Here is a 24,606-nt window from a genome sequence, read left to right as displayed (position 1 = left end):
CTAGCCCCTCCTCCCCCACTCTACCGACTGAGCTATAGCCCCTTCTCCCCCACTCTACCGACTGAGCTATAGCCCCTCCTCCCCCACTCTACTGACTGAGCTATAGCCCCTTCTCCCCCACTCTACTGACTGAGCTATAGCCCCTCCTCCCCCACTCTACCAACTGAGCTATAGCCCCTCCTCCCCCACTCTACCGACTGAGCTATAGCCCCTCCTCCCCCACTCTACCGACTGAGCTCTAGCCCCTCCTCCCCCACTCTACCGACTGAGCTATAGCCACTCCTCCCCAACACTTACCTAATACACTCTGTTAAAGCTCTATCAATGGATTTGCATTGTTTTGTAACAGACAGTTGTTTGTTGTCACAACAAAAACTCATCAAACTGATTCCTGTTAATGGTTTATTCCACTACATAACACATCAATCACGTTATAAATTGATTTCACATATATGTAATTGGCATTTAATGATCACAAAGTTTATAGGTCACCACCACTTGTACATCTTCTAAAACTTTGATGCCAGCAGAAACAGTTCCATCCGTGACCTAGACATTATCAAACTACATGCAGATTTTTAGCAATTTTAGAAGTCGAATCACAATTTCTCAGAATTCTGAAGGGTTGAAACATATGTCATTTAGACATGTCTGTTCAATCACAAGATTCAAATCTCATTTTCGGAGTCAAAAACATACTCTGAAGGGTCTACTGGATGCCCCGACATTGTTAAAACATCAAAATAAATTCAGAAGGTATCAGGGTATTGCTCATAAGCAGTTTCCTCTTGGTGATTTGCATCATTTAAAACAGCTATATAGTCTATCTCCAGCTGGAATGGCCCTTCCACACTGTCAGCCATGGTGATTCCGATGTTTTCTATGTTGTGAAGGTCGGGGGGATACTGGTGATCCTGGTTACGGCCTTTATGGGTGAAGTAAAATTTGGAGAATGGAATCTGCAATAATAAACAAAAAATAATGTTACCTTGGTTTTCTATGTTGAACTTACAGTGTATTATCAATTTCATGGATTTTCAATCTCCGCTGTCTGCCATTAATATATAGAAGTTACGATGAACTAAAGCTAAAGATCTAGTGTATACCTGTAATAGTTACAGATCTAGTGTATACCTGTAATAGTTACAGATCTAGTGTATACCTGTAATAGTTACAGATCTAGTGTATACCTGTAATAGTTACATTGTACCTTGCCTGACAGTAGAGTCCCCCTCTAGTGTATAATAGTTACAATGTACCTTGCCTTACTGACAGGAGAGTTGCCCTCTAAATCTATAATATTTACCTGGGCTATCTGTAAGAAGGGTTATACTCTAGTATATAATAGTTACAATCTACCTTGTCTTTCTGACAGTAGAGTCCCCCTCTAGTATATAATAGTTACAATGTACCTTGTCTTACTGACAGTAGAGTTGCCCTCTAAATCTATAATATTTACCTGGGCTATCTGTAAGAAGGGTTATACTCTAGTATATGATAGTTACAATCTACCTTGTCTTTCTGACAGTAGAGTCCCCCTCTAGTATATAATAGTTACAATGTACCTTGTCTTACTGACAGTAGAGTTGCCCTCTAAATCTATAATATTTACCTGGGCTATCTGTAAGAAGGGTTATACTCTAGTATATAATAGTTACAATCTACCTTGCCTTACTGACAGGAGAGTTGCCCTCTAGAACTATAATATTTACCTTAGCTATCTGCCAGTAGGGTCCTCCTCTAGAACTATAATATTTACCTTAGCTATCTGCCAGTAGGGTCCTCCTCTAGAACTATAATATTTACCTTAGCTATCTGCCAGTAGGGTCCTCCTCTAGAACTATAATATTTACCTTAGCTATCTGCCAGTAGGGTCCCCCTCTAGAACTATAATATTTACCTTAGCTATCTGCCAGTAGGGTCCTCCTCTAGTATATAATGTGTAGTTGAACTGGTCAGACCACATTATATCAAATGTCCGTTTCATATGAAGGTTGATATAGTATGGTCTTCCGTCCCCTCGTACACGCAACACTAGGTGACTGTATATTCCTATATCTTCGATAGCTCGTTTTCTCTTGAATGATATCTGTGAATGAAGATTTCATAAAATAATGAAAAAAATTATGAAATTTTGCAAGAGGCCCAAGGACCTTAACAATCATGACTTTAAAGACCCAGTACTGCTAAGATTACATACTCAGTAGCAGTATATTGGTACCCAGAACAATTGTGTACTACTGTATGTTAGACAAGGTGGCCATCTCCATCTCTGACCAACCCAAATGATAACAATACTTGATCTGGACCATCTCAGGATCATTTCAGGCAAGTTACAGCTTAATCTGTGAATCCACTGGTGGAACATAAGTATAAGTTTGAAATGTTAAAAGTTTATGCACAGTAGATGAAAATGAACAAAACACAATGGTCATAGGTCATCTTGACCCCTCGGGTCAGATGACTTACCAAGGGGAATATTAGCAAAATGAGGTTAGCAAAAACACTCCTTTGTCATTTGTACCATATACAGCTTGATCTAAACAACAAGTACACACATTCACAACTCGGGAGACCTAGTATCAACATGAATTCTGTGTAACTTCTAATTAATCATCTGCAAATATCTGCAGCACTGGTAATTGTCAATAACAGTACATGTGACAGCTGCAGAATATTCAAATCTACCAAGAGATATTAATAACAAGGATGGATAGTATTCCAACAGCAATACAAAGTCCCCTGCCTGAGCTAGAAGTGCACCTATTCATTTCCCATTTTTTTTTTTTAAATGTTTTTTTCGAAAAAAAACAAAACAAATAAGGGATGCACAACTTCATGTTATACTGATCATGTATACCAAGTTTTGTTAAAATCAGAGTAGTACTTTAGGAGGAGTTGTCCGGACAACTATTGCGTGACAGACAGACAGACGGACGGACGGACAGACAGATGGTAAACCTATAGTCCCCCCGTTTTTCAAACGGCAGAGGACTAATTATTGTATAATGTACAAACAGATCAATATACAATGTAACATGTATCTGGTATATATAAAGAGCACTTCTTACCATCTATACAGAACGACAATAAACATTTGTGGACTTGTTACTACAAACTTGGCTTATTGCCTGGCACAACATGAGAGAATGACAACTTTACAATACTTACATATTTAGAAGGAGACCTCATGTTGCAATAGCCAGCACTCTTTGAGATACCGTCCTTGGGTACTTCCTGTGAAAGGTATCCGTGAAACAAAGCATTATTTGCCTTACTGACAGTCAGGTTAGCTGTACTCTGTCCCTCTAGATTATCCCTGTCTGTTGTTAATGTCCAGTCAGCAATACTCTGCTGTCCACCAAACTTCCACAAGTAATCGTACGTACCGTGGTCAAGATTCCACCTGTCGTAGTGACGAAACCTTAAGTGATCTTTCCATTCCTCTTTATATAGCTTTAATTCATCTGGGAAGGACTTAATTGTGTCAATTAAATGCTTCTTTTTATTTTCTTTCAAATCATTGCTGTAACCACTCTTTTTGTCAACATCAAACAAGTTAACAACTGTGGCAGTTTGAATCACAAGGGGGTGATATTTTGGCTGAAGAAATTGCTGAAAGCTTTTTGCCACTTTGAGGGCAGCCATGGTGTTAAAGTCTGTAAAAGAAACAGTTAAATTATTATACTAGCCTTATTATACTAGTTACACTAGATCTCTAGCTTTGGTTTGTGATGTCACTAAAATGAATAAAGACTCATATTGATAGCCAAGTTGGCCTATATGGCCGTTGTTTTCATATTTCAGTTTGGAAAAAAGTCATGAAGAGACCTTTAATTTGTACCCTTGATTTGGAATTCTGAAACATGCATACTTAATCCAGTGGGGAAGGAAACTGTTTCAAATGTGAAGTTGAGATGGGAGAGAGGAGGGGATGCTGTAAAACATGGTTTCTAAAAACACAAGAGTTCGGGAAGGGAGGCAGAGGGTTATGGGAAGTGTGAGCAAAGTGATCATGAGAAGCAAGGGGAGATGAGAACAGAGGGATGCATCGTATCTGGAAGTGTGTGGAAGTTGAGAGAACAAGGGAAGAGGAAAGAGGAGGAAATGATAACATAAGAGGGGATGATGAGGTAAGGGATGATTGTGGAATGATTGTATTACTGCAAGCAACGTGGAGTTGAGACGAGAGCGGAGATAACTGTGAATATAAACAGGTGAAAAGGGAGAGGATGCAACTGAAAGGTTTGAAAACAAGTGGAAATAAGGAGAATTTTAGAAGGAAGGCGACAGTGATTAGTGGAAGTGTAGGGGGGTGGGGGTGGTAAGGTAATTGGAAATGTAAGAAGTCAATAAGGGGAGGTAATCATAAAATGGGGAAGTTGGGAGGGACTCCTGGAGAGAAGATTATGGAATTGTTGGGAAACTATGGCAGTGTGGAGGTGGCTGCAACTGCTACTGGAGATACCAACAGTGAAATTAAACTGAAATATATGGCCACATTGGTCCTGTATTGCTCACCTTTATGCAGATTAATATTTTTTAAAGACTATGTTGGAAGATTTATTCCATGTGTATGTGAAATTCCAGGCCTTTTTCTCATTGGTTTAGGAAAGGGCGTTTTGTCTCATTGTGGGAAGAAAATTGGTGGATTGGGAAAGATATTTTTTCATGAGTAAACTGCAAAATTTGGCTTAAATTATTATAAATATGAAATAATTAATTTGAGAATGGGGCCCATTAACAGCCCCAAAAGCCCACAGAAAAGGCCCTGAATTCACATCCTTTCTCTTCAGTCATTGTTACATGTCTAATATTGTAATCATGAAAATGTGCCATTCAGGACCAAATTAATTATAGGAAATATTATCATAGACATAGCCATTTAACTACGGTGACATTGAAAGTAGTTAGAATTATTATTCTAAGTAGAATCTATGTAAGCTTAAATATTTTTATGCTAGCTATATTACTGCAAATCATGTGTGAATGTAGAAACGGACTTGGTGCAAATCTAATTGTTTATAAGCTCGTGTTATTATGACATTTGTTATGTAACAGTTAAATATCATACATACCTCTATTTCTCACCTACATAACTGACACGGCGTTTACCAAATAACGAGTATAGCATGCCATGCGTGGGAGTCACTGTGATAACCTCGGGAATAATTTTATAATGATGGAAACATATAAAGTTTACTCTTTATGAAATACAGTTCGTATCACTCCGATATGACATCCCAAAAATATAATGATTTTTGCATGAAATATCAACTACAAAATATTTTTGTTTTATTTATATATGAATTAATTTTTGCCTGCTACATCATGTCTTTGACTTACTTTGTGACCTTCACCTTTTCGTGTTTGACAACACAGGAAGGCAATCGATGTCCTGACGTCCGCACACCATCTGGTTGTAGCCTTACGTTTCAGCGAATTCGCTTATGATCAAACACAACATACATTATGGGGACTCGGGCTTCCATTCAACTACAAGAAAATGAGCTTAATGAAATACAAAACGAGACTGGATGTAAGTAAATATGCTTGGTCTCGTATATGTCGATAGGCTAAGCGCCTCTGATACTGTACATACAATACTGTAGATCTACCCACACCCATGCAAACCGTTACTGTACAGTATAGGCCCTACTACAATAAAGTACGATCAGGCGTCTGCATAGATCTAGCTAGCATTGATGGTTAAGTAATATTAGCACATACTCCACTAGACTAGAGTAGGGGCTAATATATATTTACAGTTGAGTGTAAGCTAACCTTTACACCTAACTGTTAGTGCACTACCGGTAAACTAGTAGTGCACTACATTTAAACTACAGGTAAACTAGTAGTGCACTACATTTAAACTACAGGTAAACTAGTAGTGCACTACACCCAAAGGGGTGATGAACGGCAAAACCCCCATACAGGTAATGGGCAATACCCAAGGCTACCTGTGATTTTTACCTGTACTGTATATATAAGACTATCTAACAGCTATATTCAAAGAGTTATTTAAAAGGTTTTGGAAGCTTAGTTTGATGTTATATTTCAACCTTTCTATTCTTGTTAATTATACACTGTAACTAAGTTAAGACAAATTTACTTTATAAATCCTTTAACTATTAGTTAAATTGTTAAAGCCAAGTTTCATTTATCTTTTGGTCCTTTATAATTATATTTTGTACCGATTGATCAGTTATATATTTCACATATTTAATTCCCTTTTTTTTCATCACATGAAAGTATATAATAAAACATTTGAAAACAATCATCGTTACTTGGAACATTTTCAATTTGATACATTTAATTAATATTGAAGATTAATTTCAGATTAAATTAAGCGGCATATTCATAATTTTATTTTCGATGTGATATCATGCTTATTAAAATCTAATTTAGCCCATTATGGCATGATATATGTTGTTCATAATATGTGTATAAATCCAATGCTTAAAGTCAGAAACCTTAACACATTTAAGAAATTATTAAATCCTTGATTTAACATGTAAAGAAAGAGATTCTTTGAATATATTGGTAACTAAGTGATCATAATAGTTCATAATTTCATAATTTTCTTCTATAAACACATGTGGACCTTAAGCCAAAGGGTTTTTTTTCTACAGTTCACGCTAACATGTTTTTTTGCAATATTGTTTAAAAACAAAATTTTGGGATACATTTTGATCAGCATTTAAGTGTTTCCCTATTGCATTAAGAAAATGATTAAATAATTTTTACCTTAAAATGTATAACTGGTGGGGATTTTACCTCTTCTTGTAATTAAAGAAAATCAGCATATAAACTATATTCATTGAATATCTTTATTGTGAAGAAAAATGTATATAAAAATCAATTATTTTTTGATGATTTGCATAAAAAAACTCTATTTAAAAAAACAAACAAAAAAACATCCACAGGTAGACATTATATATGGGTAGTGTTAGATGCTGATTACAGGTAGGTAAGGTAGAGGAGCCTGCTACAGCTAGCTTACAGCATGCTATAAATGGACCCCTGGGGGTATTTGGGGACTTGACAAAACTCAATAGCCAAGTGTGTTAAAACAGGTTACCTGGATCCTCATCTGATACATATATACATGTATAGGTAGAGGTGTTATGGAGGTCCATAAGGTGATGGTGAGGTAGGGTTTGGGCCCTGGGGGCCAGGTGGCCATGACAACAGGCATGTCCTGCACAAGTTATGTACATGTACCTGTATGTATAATTGGTACAATTATACATACAGTGCAAACCCAATTGATAGAGTTTTAATTCCTCTTGTGCAATATATCATTTAAGAACAGCAGCAAATTTTATTTTGAGTTAATTTTAGATAAAACTTTATCAACATTTAAATATGCCTGGTAAAGTAAGGATGACAGATATAAGGCAGTCAATTTACACAGCTCTTTATATGTAAAAACTACAGGTATCTAATACAGGTGTCCAGTGGCACTGTCCATTACCTGTATAGGGGGATTTGTGGTCACAACTGACTGGACGTAGTGCACTACTAGTTTAAACGTAGTGCACTAGGAGTGCACTAGGGTGTACAGGTTAGCTTACACTCAACTGTTGTGTAAATATTGTCTCTTACAGAACATAAATGAGAATATAAGAAACTTCTGATTTTTGATTATGTATTATGAAATGATTTCATGGTTGAAGTAACAGATATTAGTGAGCTAAATATAACAATAAATTGAATTTGAAAATATTTTTCTCTGATGATATAATAAATATTAAAATATATGTACATATACAGTGTACTTGAGAAAAAAAATCAAGAAACTGTCATCAAGGCCTAAGGTAGAATTAATAATTAATATAAAATGTTTATAATTACATCTAAAAAAATAAATGAAAAGCATAAAAAATTTGAAATCATGAAGATAAACCTTAATTTTACACTATAATCAGGGACATATAATAATCTTATTATATGTTCCTGCTATAATGAAATAATGATAAAAAAAAACACTGCAAACCCAATTGATAGAGTTTTAATTCCTCTTGTGCAATATATCATTTAAGAACAGCAGCAAATTTTATTTTGAGTTAATTTTAGATAAAATTTTATCAACATTTAAATATGCCTGGTAAAGTAAGGATGACAGATATAAGGCAGTCAATTTACACAGCTCTTTATATGTAAAAACTACAGGTATCTAATACAGGTGTCCAGTGGCACTGTCCATTACCTGTATAGGGGGATTTGTGGTCACACGTGACTGGACGTAGTGCACTACTAGTTTAAACAAGTTGAAGATAATATCATAAAGATACTGTTTCTATCAATATAAACTGTGCAGACGCCTGTGGAATGTAAGCCATACATGTTTAGGGTTTGAAATGTAACATACCATAAGAAATCTAATTCAATTACTTTCCAACATTTTTCAAATCGTTTTTGGCAGCTAATCTGGTACTTTTCAACACTTTTCGGCTTTTACCGTACAGTACTTCGTGTTGTCAGTACATCCCTACAGTATATATTGTACATGTACTGTTTGTATGGTTTGTAGATTTGTACAATATATTTAATTCTGTAGTGGACTGGGCTGAATGCTGTTGGCCTGGTATCTCAAAATGTTAGAGAATCCGTCTAGAGTTCAGAGATCCTCCATGGGTTTGAGTCCTGGTCTAGATTTGGTTGTTGTAACAACCTCTCCAATAACAATATATATATACCAACTACAAAGCTTTTCATATCACATGACAAATATAATTACATGTGATTATGAATGGACATTTGTTTTTAAATGAAATGATATTTTGTAGATGTATTATTATGTAGTTGCATTAATTTAAATCAATTGAAACTTTCCTTCAAAAAATAAAAATCAATATTATATTATTGGCCTGCAGCGAAAAAAAACCTTAAAGATAAGCCATGCAATATCCAACAATAAGCTGTAAATGCCAAATTCTTATTAAAATGAGAAAATAATAAACTCAGTGGCATTGCAGGAATTGAGATGACGTTTTTTATCACATGTCTAATATGAAAATATTGTTCTATTATATAACATGTATAATAAATTTAAACATATACATTATTATACATTACACATACATATTAATTAGTTTACTTCATGTTGGTAGATGATTTTTTTTTTTTAACTTTTAGGTATTGGAAAAATACTGTTTTAGTAGAATTGTCCACAATTCATTATTTCATATACAAATGTACCATATTTTGCTTAATTCTTGGAAATTACAAATTTCAATCACTTTTTTTCCAGTTTCACACAATCAAATTGTACGTCTTTACAGCCGATTCACAAGTCTAGACAAGAGCAGCAATGGAGTTTTAAGGTAATTAAGTGCTTAAAAAATACCTTGAAATTTATATATACAGTCGTAGTAGTTGTCAAATGGTTGGAGCGAAAATATGTCTATAAAGGTAACCAGTCTGTAGTGACTATTTCTGTCAAACCTCTTGCATTGGCGTTACAGACCGGTGTGACTGTATATGTATTTATCGATTTGCCTGTTCCATAGTTGCTGACTACATTACACAATATACCACACAAACATTTCTGTATGCCAGGGTCAGTGTCATTAGCTGGAAGTTTAATTTGTCTGATTTCAAGATACAGACATTTTATGCAGAAAATGAAATGTACAGATTAAGACAGTTCTGATGCTTATCATGTTAACAATGGCTTTGTCAACCACGCAAAAGGTCAATGTCACATTTAATGAAATGTGTTGTCATTCCAAAGTTTGCCGTAACAGGGCTTCTTCTGAGGGCTTTCTGGGGTCGTTAATAGGTCCCATTCCCAATTGAAATTATTTCATATTTAAGCTAAATTTCCAAAATTTGTCATTTGCTCCTGAAAAAAATCTTTCCCAATTCATCAATTTTCTACCAAAAATGAAACAAAAAAGACCCTTCCCAAACCAGTGAGAAAAAGGCCTGAGTAAAACCTGCCATTATTTGATGTAACTTCTTACATTTGTGCATATCCTGACTATTCACACAGTATGCCATATCTATACCCGCCAGTCACGGTGATATCACTCATTCAATACATAATGTTTGTCATACATTTTGTCTGTTGATGATGAAATGATGTAACTATTCAGTATTGGTATAAGTAGTGTACACTTGGAAATATTCACAGGGGGTTTAATTTCGCTTCATTAGTAATCTCTAGATACCAGCACTAACAATATACTCAGCCAATATCTTAATCTATATACATGTATATAAACAAATGTTTAGAAATGTTTACTGCAAAATGCTTATTAGGCATGATTGCCTGAAATTTAATATCCATGAATATTCCCATAAGGTTCGACTATATACTACTAGGACAACTACGAAATATAAGCCCTGTCAAATTTAACAACTACATGTATAAATTGTATACAGTATCTGTATTATAGTTACATTTGCTATTTACTGTGAGTTATGGTTTACTAAATTGACCTGATCTCCCCTCTTTTTCCAGTCGAGAAGATTTTCTTCGCATTCCAGAACTTGCAATAAATCCACTTGGGGACCGGATTGTACATGCATTTTTCCAGGAAAGGTAAACCAAACTACAGAAAAAGAAAAAGGTTTCAGACTGTTAACTAAAATCAGTTTAAGAACACTAGATTAATGTAAACAAACCATACAAATGTCTTGATTTACTCCCATTTGAATAAGAATTTATCAAAAATGTGATAACTCTCTTTATTCATGATAAATGATAAGTATTTACAGTGTAGGAACCTTTTTATGAATCAATTGAATATATAGTCAGTCACAAATTAATTTGTGTTATTTAAGTACATTTGAACAAAAGACAAAGCATGGGTTTGTTATTGCTGCAAAAATTATATCCTGAATATCTAAACTCTTTTCACAACACAGTTGCAGTTATTACTAGTAATAAAGAGATACAAGAATTAATCTTACTTGATATTTAATAATGTTATATTTGTTTATTTTAGTAACGATGAGACAGTGAACTTTAGACAGTTTATGAGAGTACTGGCAAGGTTTAGACCAACGAAATCAAACCAGACCAAAAACAAATTGAATACCAGAGAAGAAAAGCTGAAATGTAAGTAACACTCCCCGTCGGACTGACACAGAAATGTTTACTGTCAAAAGTTTTCTGGTGATCTAACTACTGGTACAGTATATTACAACAAAAAACAATGGTCACAACTTGATCTGGTTCTCATTTTGAGGATGTGAGAATTACCCAGATTTGATCCAGTAGTTGATGAAGTAGATGATTCTTAACCTTCTTTAATACTTTTAATATACTTTTTCAAATAACTGCTTGTAAATCTATATTTAATAGATTTTATATTCAATTGTATAAGTTTCAACTTAGAATTTTTTTTTTTTTTTTTTTAAAGTTTTCTTGGACAGTTCAGTATCGTATTTATCTGCAAATAATCTCTTGCCAACATTATGAGCCTCTGCCCACAAAAAAATCCCCTGTTCACAAATAAACGCTTGTCCACAAATAATCCCCTACCCACAAATGTGCTCCTTTCTTCAGTTGTAAGCTAAAATTGGTTTACAAATAAGCCCTCCCCAAACTTTAATATCAACTTTTACACTAGGGGAGGGGGTTAATTTGAGGATAAATACGTTAATTGGGGACCTTCAACATCAGAAATGATTTTTTTTTCACGTACTCAAAAATAGTAAATCAAATTAAAGCGTGATTAACATCTACTTGTTGAAACGTATTCAGAACGCATCAAAACATTTTCACTGAGAAACTTTGATGTCAATATGCTGGAAATATTTATAAACATCATAATTTCATCCTTTTCAGTTGCTTTCAAGATGTATGACCTGGATGGGGATGACAAGATTTCACGAGATGAACTCTTAGCAGTTCTTCACATGATGGTTGGTGACAATATCACAGAGGAACAGGTACATTCTCGTAGCTGATGATATAGAGTTAGGGTTTGGGCAAAACAGACAAAGGAAATGTAGATCTGATACAAAATCTACACACCAAAACAGGCAAAGGAAATGTAGATCTGATACAAAATCTAACTGATATATACTCAAAATATAGCAATAGCATAAAAGTACTCATATACATTGTACTTAGATTAAACATGGACCAGCAAAACAGGTCTGATCATAGCAACTTGTATCTGGTATAATTAACACCTAGAGTTAAAATTCAATATCCCTGATATGTACTATACATAGATATAGTACATATTGAGGATATTGGATTTTTACCCTAAAGGTTAATTACTAGATGGAAATCCCTGTGGTCTGATAAAATTAATAGTATGTTATTGATCAGAAACAAAATATGCTATTATGGTGCAATATGATACAAAATATAATGTTTGATATGTATGGTTTAGTGAGCATGAAATGTAGTCAGTTGCTGGCTTGATGCCTACATAAATCAGTCTGTTGCTAGGTTTCGTATTACCGTCTACTGTCGGTGATCTATTGGTGTGAGGGTGTAGTCTTTAGACCGGACTGTCCTACAATTGATTTTGGGTGTTTAAGAGGCAATGTCTATGTCTGAGATAAGTGGGTAGTATAGTAATTGTTTGTGTTTCAGCTGGGCAGTATAGCGGACAAGACCATCAGTGAAGCTGACAGTGATGGAGATAACCAGATCTCTTTTGAGGAGTTTGTAACGGTAAATATTATAATATCATTGTTTGTAACGGTAAATATAATATCATTGTTTGTATGGATTCTCATTTGTAATGGTAATGGCGGGGTGGAGAGGGGGGAGGGAAGTGTGGAGATATAATGTCCCTCTCATAGGTAGATGTGTGAAAAATTGCTGTATGATTCATCCTTGATACACTAAGTATACAATAGTATAGAAGAAGTGTAGAATGGGTTTTGGGTTTAGTTTGTTGAACGTCCATTTAACAGCCAGGGTTATTTAAGGACGTGCCAGGTTTTGGAGGTGGAGGAAAGCCGGAGTACCCAGAGAAAAAACCACTGGCCTATTATCAGTACCAGGTGAGTGCCCCACGTGGGTTTCGAACTAGTAACCCAGAGGTGGAGGGCTAGTGATAAAGTGTCGGGACACCTTAACCACTCGGCCACCTCTGTCCCAGCGGCGTAGGAACAAAGCCAACAGATAACACAGCAATTCATCTGATGACAATGTACCTTTGAGGCAAAATATGTTAATCAGCTCCAATAAGTTCATATTATTAGTTCACTAGTGGAGAAACTGAGGGGACTATAGGTTTCCTCTTCATTCGTCTTGTATGTATTTAACACCAAAGTTTGTCAGCGCTCTTGCTGCTTCATTCCTTGAATGATTTTGATCAAAGTTTACACAATGATGAAGGATCGTAATATCTCAGACAAGTTCGAGTTTCAGGGATTTTGGGTCAATGTCAAAGGTCACTTTTTAGCTGGGCCTGTAGTGTATATGTACTGTATTACTTTAGCAATATCCAATATGCTTATTGAGCAAGATTTGCTGTTTTAATCTTGCTTCTCTTGGACACATATTATGCCTACAATGTCCATGTATGATAAAACATTGTTATTTTGTAATTTCCAGGCAATGGAACGAATGGATGTTGAGCAGAAAATGAGTATACGATTTCTACATTAATTTGAACGCAATGCTATAATAGAGACACGGAGAGAATAAAAGCTTGGAACTGTGGAGCAGTGACCAGATGTGTGCAATTACAAAAGAGAGAGAGAAATCTTGCCTGTGTTGGCTTCAGCAGAAAAGTCTTTTAGACTTGCACAAGTCCCGTTATTGTTATACATATACATGTAGGTGATAAATGTCTTCTTTATACTCAAAATTCTGTCATTACAATAATTGCTTTTGTCAAGACCAAGGGTAATTTTGGACATCTCTGCTGAGTTAATGTTTTAGTATATGTGAATGTGACTTCTCGCTAATTTCTTTTACATATGTTATAGCACATGTTTATTACGCTTGTTGTCATTATAGTTCAATTTGTTGTTGATATTTGAGTTTGCTGAGATAATTGCTTTTAAGGTTGAATTTTGTTTTTGTTATGAGAAAATAAACAAATGAATTCTGAAAAATATCACATTTGAAAAATTGCAAGTATGCAATTGATGTTACTTTTTAAAGTAAAAATATCTTAAAAGATGCTACAGCACAGACAGTGTATAAAGTGCTTGCTACAAAATGTCTCAAAGTGACACCCACTAAATATAGAAATATCTGTATATTTTGTAATTACATCGACAGATAAAAAAAATCTTAATAACAGCATTCTAAAAATGATCACAAAAAAGACTGAAAGTGACATTACTAAAATAGATAGGCATAGTATGAAAAACTTCTTCTGGATGGTAATAATTATTTATTCACTTCAAATTTAAAAGAGAAGCTAAAAAATTTTTTAATAATATCTTAGATTATTTTACCTTTTTGGTACAATACACTGATATACAACAGGTATTCTTGTTTTCAGTCAATAATATTTATTCTTTTGTTGGCGCTGTAGCATCTTTGTATAATCATACTTATTGTATTTAATTTTCTACATCTTAATTTGAATTCTACATAAAGTGGCCATGAAATTGCCATGAATATCATTCCTAACTTGCACAAGATGTACTACATATTTGTTTTTTGGGGATTTTTTTTTGTCAAGTAAATCCAAAGCTCTGCTATATGTTGATGTATCGTTTTATATATATTCTGTTTTATTTTATGTATTTATGTTTTAATGCAGGGAGTGACCTTGTAGCTTCCAATCATAAATGTATCGATTAGGATAAAGTCACAAAATTCTGAACTATAAAAAAAAAACATTGAAAAAATTACTAAATAAATATTTTCATTATGTGATGAAAACAACATACTTTGAAGATGATTAAGCAATTTTAAAGGAACATATAATGCAGCCAAAAAAAACGATACCTGGAATAGTAATTGAGTTTATTTAAAGGAGAGTTATATTTGATGTTAGAGTGATATTATTGTTGTTATGCATTTTGTACATCATGTATATAAAGGCAAATTCTGTTATCTCAAGCTCTGACAACTTAAAGACCGTGTGTGCTGAACTCAAAGTGAAAATTAAGTTCTGACAGTAAAATATCGATGTAAAATATTCTCCGTTACCTGGAATACTCGAGATATTTTGAAGTTTTTTCATGACTTCCAACAGACGTTTAGATAACGAGGTTCCACTGTACATGGATGAACATTTTGTATAGATTTAATATATACTTTGGATGACCTTGTACAGGTACATGAATGTAGACACTGTACTGTTGGTGACTTTTGTTTAATACAACACTAGTTTTTGAGTTCCAAAAATTGATCATGAACAACATATGCCAGCTATTGAATATGTCAGACATAATGAGATGTTTATTGTGACTAGCTACCTTATGAATTAGAACAGAAAGGTAGATGTTTGATATACAAAATAAACTGTATATACATAATCTACCATGGTACTACAGCACCAACATAATAAGTTATGGCTCATACAATCATACCCGACTAATGTCTCACCCTTTTACCGGTATTTTCTGTAAGTATATATATATATGTATGTATTATCAGTTCAAAGATATATCGTCCAATTATGATAAATAAATCAATATCCTGTTAATATTGACCTGAAAAAAATATCCAGAAGAGAAATTCATTTGAAATTTTTAAATGCATTTACTGATGTCTAAATGACTTCTTTGACATTCAAGAATGTAAATGTTTATTGTCTTTTTCTGTGATTAATGGATCTGTAGATGCGTTTAGTTTTTGATTTTCAGAGGTGATCTTGTTTCAAGCTTTTCTCACTTTTCAGATCTCACTGATCCGTTTCTTTCTCCCCTAGTCTTCAATTCCTTTCTGTCTCTCCTACCCTGATGTATCGCTGCAGTGCACAATTTTGATGCCTTAGGGCTACACATTGTGAGAATGTGGTCCAAACTATTTCACTTCTCTACAATTTCCTGATTTTCGGTTACCATATTTATCCAGCGGTCAGTCCGTGCCCAGTAATAAGTCTGTCCATATATATTGCTGTTCATCAGAATTACCAACAAATGTTACAGTAATTTCATTGTTCTGCAGAGATCCCAAGAGGTTCTGTGTTTGTCCCCATGGGCTTATTGTGGGATAGAAAACAGTTTTGTTTGTGGGTTTCAGTAATTGGTGATAGAAAACTAGTGTATATAAAACCAATCAGAATTTTGATATGCTGTCCTTTGAGGGAGATCTGCAAGCTAGAGTTTTATGTATAATGTTGATAGTATTTACTTCTACCTATAATATTGGAAGTTTAAAAGAAATTCAAGAATTATTTTTATCAAATACTGTTCCAAATACTTTGAAATTTAATTGATTTGATTGATTTCAGTTTTTATGAAGAAATCTTGAGTAGACTTTGGCTGAACAAAATGCGATCATCAAATATTGTAGTAGCTGCTTTACAAGGGAAGGGTGAAGTGTTGTGTAACAATGAAGAGATAGAGGACATTGAAATGTTGTGTATTTAAAGGTGCTAATAAGTTTACAATGAAATTTAGACATTTTGTTAAGTGTCCATGCAACTTATGTTGACAGCCATTTAATGTTCTTTACTTCTGTATAATCTGAATTTCTCAGCAGGAAAATTCCAATGTTTGTAAAATAATACAATTGCTATATTCACTTTATATCAATGTAGGACATTGTACTTGCATTTATAGATAAATAAATACATTGTATTTCATTCTGTTGTTGTCATTGTTGATACCTATTGGAAGCTGGGCTAGTGAAATATTCTAATCACTCTGCACAAGGGCACAGTACTTTAATGTGGAGTGGAGATTCATCGATTCAAGTTCCAGACAGGAATTTCTGACTTTTTCGAAGATTGCATACATTCACTAGTTCATGACTAGTAGTGTAAATTTGACAGACGACAGACGTTATGCCATGGCTGAAGATCACCAGTCCTTAGGACCAGGCGAGTTAAAAACAAAGGTGAGGGACAATACCTACAGATCAACAATGACCTACCTTTCAGTACCCGTATAATATATCTTTCTATTAACCTGGAACTTGACTCAATACCTTTTACATCGGTCTCGTATGTACAGTAATACTGTTTATTTTGATTAAATTTCTGTGATGATGTCAGTTTGTTTGCTGGGTGTATTGTGCCATGAACAGCCAGGGTCATTTCAAGGTGAAATGGTTTAATTTGTAGTAGATTGTGACTAACTCATTGAACAAACTGCAGGAGGCCTGTTGATGCTATACAGAGCAATAAGTGTGGTAAAGTGTCTTGGACAATCTCTGATCTAAGCTTCCTGTGAAACTTCAACCACTCTAGGGCCCAGTTGTTCAAAAGGTGATTAGATCTAAACACTTGATTAGTGGAATCTCATTTCTCCTTTACTTAAAAATATGTGTCTTCAAATCGGTAGGTAGAAAAATTTGGGCGAGCATTATAGTTTAATAAAATGTTGTCAAGTTAGTTTTTCCAGAAATTATTTCATCAGGAATTTAAAATTGTTGTTAAACTGTGATTAGCCTAATCACCTGTTGAATAACTGGGCCTAGGTAGGAATTGAACTTAACATGTTGGATGGTAAGCTGATGTTAATCAACCTGATGCACCTCTTGCCTGGGTCATCATGAATGGTGTTGGACAAAACATCTCATACTAATATATACTAACATTAATTACCAGATAGAAAAGACAAATACAAAATATTTCATTTTTTGAAAATTTCATTCATTCATTTCTTTTCAAGTAATAAATACATCCACAGTTGACAGTCATAATTTATAGTAAAAATACTAGATATTTATGATAATATTTTGTCAACAAAACATGAAAACAAATGCTAAAATTAGTCAACAAAAAATAAAACAAGCACAATATGCATCCTTCGTTAATATTGAGTATGTTGTGTGTCACCCCACAGCTAGCTGTTATAACTGCAATATCAGTATTTACTGATTAACATACAATTATTTCGCCTTTTCGTATTTGGGGTTCAATCACATTGTCTATTCAGAATTTGCACCATTGAAAAAAAAAAGTTAAAGCAACATTTATACATTTTGATATTTTCATGTTCTGCCAAGATAAATTTATCAATCGGTTTTCACATTACAGATGATCATGAGAATCACTATAAAATGAAAACACATCTGGCACCTTAATTAATTATCAAATAAAATTGAATTTGATATTTTTTCTTTTAATTTCTAAATTTAAATTCAAAATCATTTTTAACTATTTTAAGTGTCTACAGATTTTTCTCATTTACACTAGATATACATAGAATTTGAAATTCAAAATTCATTAAAATCATTCAGAAACATGTTAAATACTTTCAACACTTGAGATTTCCTTTAAAATACAAATCTGCACCAATGATAATTTGTTTACTAAATTTGAAGCTGTAATCAATTATCTTCAGGCATGGATAGCTGAACAATCAAATTTGATTCAACATCGTAAACCTAATATTTTGGTTTAAAAGTAATGCTGAGCACATTGCTAAACTAGGCTTCTCAAACATACCTCACTCACGTTGTATACAACAGTCACACTTCATTTATACAACATATACAACCACTGACCAGCTATTACACTGTAAATTTCTTTTGTAAGAAACAATTTAATATATACTTTAAATTCACCAGAGAACTGGATCCCGTTTGTGAATTTTTGCTTGAAACAGACATCACTGGCCTATAGCAAGGACCTGCTGGGATCATTAACATCTACAACAAATTACACATGAATAACAGCATCACCACATTATTTTTATAAATTCCATGGAGTTCATTTAAATGAACATGTATGTTACTTCAAATGAGGAATATGAACTTTTGTTAATTAGTTTACCCCATTTCGGATGGGTAATATATAATGACTTGTCCAATCACAGACCGCTAACACACCGGGCCAGGGCTACCGAATATTCAGTGATAATACCACCGGCATACCTGAAGACCTTACACTAATAACTATCACTTATACAGAGTACTTATATGGAATAAATTGCATGCATGACAATTACAGGTAAACTTTGGTGATTGCGAAAACAGGATAAAAAGATACTGTCAGTACCAACACAAAGTATCACACTTGGTTTTACCGACACTTGTGGTTTCAATATTTCCCCGATGCCCTGATGAGCTTGTTCCTCATCACACTTGGTTCTACTGACACTTGTGGTTTCAATATTTCCCCGATGCCCTGATGAGCTTGTTCCTCATCACACTTGGTTCTACTGACACTCGTGGTTTCAATATTTCCCCAATGCCCTGATGAGCTTGTTCCTCATCACACTTGGTTCTACTGACACTCGTGGTTTCAATATTTCCCCGATACCCTGATGAGCTTGTTCCTCAAGTAAAGAGAATGTGTTCTGGTAGGCACAAATTCCTTGTGTTCATACAATGGTTTGTGGGTTTTTTTCACACACTGGTTAATTTAAAACAAAGTCTTTTGTCCTAGTTTGTGGCTACCCCTGATCAGGAGGAGCTCGAAACTGCTAGTTTCTTGAGATGTTCCATGAATACTTGTAAACTGACATCGTCTGTCAGAACGGCTGCTCCACTTCCATCCTGTAGAAAAAAAAGTGATAGATGAAACAACAGTTCAGTAATCATTAAATGCTACATACACTTTTTATGGTGCATCACAAGAATCCAAAAGACCAAGAATTAACCGCCAGGTATATATTATAATTAAGCATCATACAAATTAATAGAAATGTAGGAATTGGAGTATACTGTCAATGCATTACATGATTTTAGTATGACTATACAATATTTAATGTATTTCATGACTTTAGTATGACTATACAATATTTAATAAGTGTATGAAGATTATGATATAGATTATATTCCATCCAGTTAGACATGGTGCTTTATAGCTATAAAATACATTACAGAGAAAAACTCCAGTTATTGACTAGGAATTGGCTGATCCTTCATAATTCACCTGACAACTAAAACACGACTTTGTGTGGTTGTATAGTTCTATGGTAATCACATAAATTCAAGCAAAGACTCATAACCATACAAACATGCAAAAATATTTTCAAAATATTCCATGCACCATCTAATATACAGTTGTGATAAAGTACATGCCAGCTTTACTCCTATAACATAAGAGGCCGCTAGTCGGCTCTTTTTCTATCGGATATGATTTTGCCGTATACGACGCCTGTCAAAAGTATCTCGCCGTGTAAAACCTCTAACATTGTTGGAGTAATGCCAGCTTCTACCATCCAATTTCTGTTTTCCTGATATTTTTTTTGTCCAGACACCCAAGACCCTGTCCCACATACCAAGTAACCGTAATCAACCAGTCAAGACAAAACTGAGAAATTGTGGTCACAATCTTGTGAACTATACAGACTGAATTTCACAGGAAATTGTGTGAATGTCACCTTGACAGTTCAATCCTGTTTGCAAAAATAATGTTTTGGATATTTCTACAGAAAGACCAACATGCATTAACCATATAAAACCATGGCCACCACCGTAGATAACCCTAACACAAACCTCGGAGGTAGGCCCACCAGTGCTAATGATCTGTGTGATAAGGAAGCTTGGTTAGTGCCTATACATACAAGTCTACCTACACTACACTTACATCTTACAAACTCTGGTGGGAAATTTTACACTAGCAAAATCATGAATTTTTCTCAATTCGTTTAATACAGAAAATTAACCAACATGAGATTCATCAGTTTTGCATAAATATTATTTGAAAAGATATGACAATTTTTAGAATGAACAGCAATTGAAAACAGAAAACACAGTTTTCAAATGCTGTTTGTGTTAAAGATAATCATACAAAATGTATTTCCAAATAACAGCATAATTATGATAGCTTTAAAATTTGTAAAATGTAAGTGATGTAATTAATAGTATATAGGTAATTATACAGTGTTAAAATGCAGAATACCGAAAATTTTGAAAAATACTTGTATTAGAGACAGACAACATCAAAGAAAATATTTCTAAAATGAAAGACAAATATTCCATAGAAAGGAAGACTTTTGAAGTGCATTAATTTTACCAAAAAAGACAAGTACAATTCAAATCAATGATCATGCATTATCTGTCACAGAACAGCTTAATTCTAGAATTGGTTAAACTTCAACCGCTACACAGGCCCTCTGACCCCTGAACTCTGACACATGAACTTGACCCCTACATAGAAAATCTCACCGAGAGTTTACCGCACAATAACAAGAGTCTAATATAAAAGTCTTATAATAGTTACAGTCATGCACCATCACCCTATCACAATGACAAATGGACTCGGCGTCAAAAATAGAATACAAACCGATGTGGCCACCTTTAAAATGGTAAGTGATCAGTTATCCAGTGTACAGGGTTTATAAACATAGCATTTTCATTACATGTACAGTAACACAATTTTTTTGTCAATTTAAACTTTTTGTCATTACATAATAGCTTAAGCATTCATATCAGGCTGTTTCTACACTAGGTTATTTGAGAACAGTGCACACATTCATGATTCGTGTAAGTAAAACTCTGAATATTTTTAAAATTTCAAAATCAAATAAATGCAAAAATCTCAAACATGCTATTACAGTGTACTGACTGTGAGAAATAAATTTGTGAAAGCCATATCATATTAAGATCTAGAGTGTGTTAATAGAATGACACATAGGAAAATTACCAAGGAAATAAATCAAGGCCATTGTAGTATATGCCAAACAATATCTGGTTCAGTGATAAAAAAAAAGTGAGTAAGTTGTGTAATAGCCAAATTATTATCATTGTTAGACAAGAAATATTGTTCCAGAACTCAAATGAATCGCCTCTTACCTGTCCCCATCCAAAGGCATTATTGTGTGTTTGAGATGGATTCACTCGAGACAGCAGGAAACGAGACTGCAAAACAGAAGTTAACATTGATTTAATACCTTTAAAAACTTAATACTAGTACTACCTTTTAATTTTGTGTTACAATATTGCTTCATGTTTTTCTCTTTTTTTTCTTCTTTTTTTTTTTAAAATTTCATTAGCATTTCTAAAGGTAAAAAATTATGCTTAACAATTCATATATTATCAAATTGAAAAACACATTTTCAAAATCATTCTTATTGACAATAAAATTATTTATATTAAAATATTTGTTGCACAATCATCTCACTGCAACCATTTCTGGTGTAATACCTGAGAGCCTTCGTGTTTAGTGTCGATATATCGAGGCATTGGGAACCGCGTCTGCAGGATTTCCTGAGCATCGTCTACGGGAGCTTGTAGTAGTTGTTTGAAGTTTTCATACTCGGGTTGATCCTGGTACTTCTGTTCCCGCCATAGTGCTATTGTCTATCATAGAGAGGTTAGACAGGTTAGGTTAGACAAATATATAATTTAATATGAAACATAGGGCAAATCAGTTTTATATCAAATATTATTTGAAATGTACATGTACTTCATGACAATTCATGCATATAATGAATTACTTAGATTTTATGTTGTTTTTTCTTGACATTCTTTTTGATATCCCCACACCAAAATTTAGTTCTTGTCCCCTGTTGTCCACCTTTCAGGTGACACCCAACCTCAAACACCCATTCCTTGTGTTTTAGCTTAATAAAAACATTATAACATAGGGAATACTATTTTATTTATTGTACAACATTGGTTTTGTTTCCTTGGCTTGTCAATATAGTACTCACCTCTCCATGATATATAACTATGTGGAAGAATGTGTCCATCAGTAGTATTCTGTCGGTCTGTATACTACTTGTGTCTAGTAGTACTGGCTGAAAGTGTATAATTTAACACATATGCTACAAACATAAAAAACACTTAACACTCAAAAATTGTATATTTGTCAAGTTCAAAATCATAAAATTAATCAATATTATAATACCACAATCTAGATAATTTACATGTACAAGAAACATGAGTGTATTGATATAGTCTGAAATCTACACTTTCAATTTTAGTAAAAAAACTATGGAATGATGACTCATTCAGAACAATAATTCTCTTTTTTTTAGAGACTATACAGCTCCAATACAGTTAATCTGGCAAATATCATGATCACTGTCCAAATTATTACAGTTCTGTTGTATATGATGATTATATTTATGAAATGTAGTCAAGTACAAACCTCAGGAGTTCCATTGAAGGAGTAAGCATATAGGATAGGCTGTATCATGATCAGAGATTGCGTCAAGTCTTCTGTATTCAACATGTGTCTGAAAACAAATTAAAGATTAATGTCTCAAAGTTTCAGAGTATATTACAGAGTAAAACCATTCAGGAAATGTTTAAAAATTCTTACAATTGTAACTACCCTGTTGTAAACCCCTGAGAATAGTATATGTTGGATTTTTTCTTGGTATGGTTATTTAGCAAACATGGAGTTACTGCCAGAATAAATATGGTAACCAGATTTTAAATCTTCTCAATAATTAAAATTATACTGAACAAGAAAGGCAACATGTGTACTGTAATCAATGATCAATTTATATACAACTTACCTATAATAGGATGTTTCATCTGGACTGTTGTTGAATACTTGTAAAAATTGTGATCTTCGTAAATGGAACATAAATTGGGGGTACAGAGAAAAGTTTTCGGAGAACCGGAAGGAATTGGGATCGTCTTTGTGGTAATCACCAAACTTCTGACACTGAAAAAAAAAAAAGATAGAAACATGAGTAAAGTAGTGAAAGTGACAAGAAGACACCAATATTAACATAATTTGCTGAACATGAGAACGTGATACATTTGCACTTTCTGTTAAAAGACTTTGGTAAGTCATGATAATCATGATAATACTGTCCCTAGCCTTCAAATACCTTGCTGTATATCGACCGCTTGCATGGAATGCCTAAAATAGGTCAATATCAGAACTAACAAAGAATAGTCTTTTACTTCTACAATCAGTCAAGTTTTTCCAATGAAATATGTACTCTCATATGGTGACCCTTCTACTATGGGTTCCTTACCAGCCTAATAAGCATTCTGTCCAGCCATCTTAAAACATCTGGACCATCATCAGTTTCCGCCCGGAACACGGCTATCCTGGCCATCAGGACTGCTGCAGCCTCCTGGTCAAACCCGGCAGATATGTGCTGGATGTTTGTACTGGCGTCGGCCCAACTGTGGACGAGTAAGTTCAGGGTTAAAGTAGTGTTAAAATCAGATACTCTCAGCCATTTTGTATTACCACTACATCAAAGCCATATTCAATATGTTTAGTTTTCATTTATCTGGGATCATAAAAAGGTGACAAAGTTACGACAATCAACATTCTTATTATACCAGGTCGAGACTGTACTTACTTCCTAGCCAGAGTGGTCACTCTGACCCTGCGCTGACCACTTGAGTGTTGGTACTGTGTGATAAACTGTATGTAGCCTCGTCCGCCCTGTGGTATAGGGGCATTGTGCTGTAAAACAACCGAAACACTTATAATTATATCAAATACACATATCAAGGAAATTCCTTTTTATAATGTCTTTCATACTTTTAAATAGCATCATGTTTGGTAATACAGTATTGAAAGATTAATAGCAAGATACATTGATGATTATTTTTTACATTTCCTATAGAATTTCATATAGCAGTAGTATTTCAATATATTTATTCTGATAGTTAACTTATTT

The 24,606-nt window shown here is 34.0% G+C and overlaps 3 protein-coding genes across 7 annotated transcripts in view; 1 reads left to right on the top strand and 2 right to left on the bottom strand.

Moving 5' to 3' along the window:
• Positions 1-384: 384 nt before the first annotated feature.
• Positions 385-5,457, bottom strand: LOC117323424 (complex I intermediate-associated protein 30, mitochondrial-like). Of its 2 annotated transcripts, none has more exons than XM_033878644.1 (4): positions 5,079-5,159; positions 3,172-3,659; positions 1,901-2,089; positions 385-959 (listed from the first exon to the last, which is right to left on the bottom strand). In XM_033878644.1, exons 2-4 carry the CDS (start codon positions 3,646-3,648, stop codon positions 750-752), a joined length of 876 nt encoding a protein of 291 aa, XP_033734535.1. In that variant the 5' UTR covers positions 3,649-3,659; positions 5,079-5,159; the 3' UTR covers positions 385-749. The 2 variants fall into 2 exon arrangements, with proteins under 2 accessions (XP_033734535.1, XP_033734534.1); XM_033878643.1 differs by lacking the exon at positions 5,079-5,159 and adding an exon at positions 5,347-5,457 and having other exon boundaries at positions 396-959.
• On the top strand, positions 5,361-16,697 carry LOC117323425 (calcineurin B homologous protein 1-like). Its single transcript, XM_033878645.1, has 7 exons — positions 5,361-5,539; positions 9,257-9,329; positions 10,472-10,552; positions 10,959-11,071; positions 11,804-11,907; positions 12,566-12,646; positions 13,538-16,697. Exons 1-7 carry the CDS (start codon positions 5,473-5,475, stop codon positions 13,589-13,591), a joined length of 573 nt encoding a protein of 190 aa, XP_033734536.1. The 5' UTR covers positions 5,361-5,472; the 3' UTR covers positions 13,592-16,697.
• Positions 16,698-17,686: 989 nt separating this feature from the next.
• The window catches only part of LOC117323421 (protein transport protein Sec23A-like), a 13,379-nt gene continuing 6,459 nt past the window's right edge, over positions 17,687-24,606 (bottom strand). The window contains exons 13-22 of one of the 4 annotated variants that reach the window (XM_033878637.1): positions 24,283-24,389; positions 23,947-24,100; positions 23,476-23,627; positions 23,103-23,190; positions 22,663-22,749; positions 22,154-22,309; positions 21,803-21,868; positions 21,294-21,305; positions 20,504-20,533; positions 17,687-19,558 (exon numbers count right to left, since the gene is read on the bottom strand). In XM_033878637.1, coding sequence (XP_033734528.1) covers positions 19,466-19,558; positions 20,504-20,533; positions 21,294-21,305; positions 21,803-21,868; positions 22,154-22,309; positions 22,663-22,749; positions 23,103-23,190; positions 23,476-23,627; positions 23,947-24,100; positions 24,283-24,389 — 945 coding nt within the window. In that variant the 3' untranslated portion in view covers positions 17,687-19,465. The remainder of the gene's footprint in view (positions 19,559-20,503; positions 20,534-21,293; positions 21,306-21,802; positions 21,869-22,153; positions 22,310-22,662; positions 22,750-23,102; positions 23,191-23,475; positions 23,628-23,946; positions 24,101-24,282; positions 24,390-24,606) is intronic. The other 3 variants (XM_033878639.1, XM_033878638.1, XM_033878640.1) reach the window with 3 other exon arrangements.

This window comes from Pecten maximus, chromosome 3 (genome assembly GCF_902652985.1).
Source record: "Pecten maximus chromosome 3, xPecMax1.1, whole genome shotgun sequence".
NCBI lineage: Eukaryota > Metazoa > Mollusca > Bivalvia > Pectinida > Pectinidae > Pecten > Pecten maximus.
The sequence above is the reverse complement of the archived record's forward strand: the minus strand, read 5'-3'. Positions and strand labels throughout refer to the sequence as shown.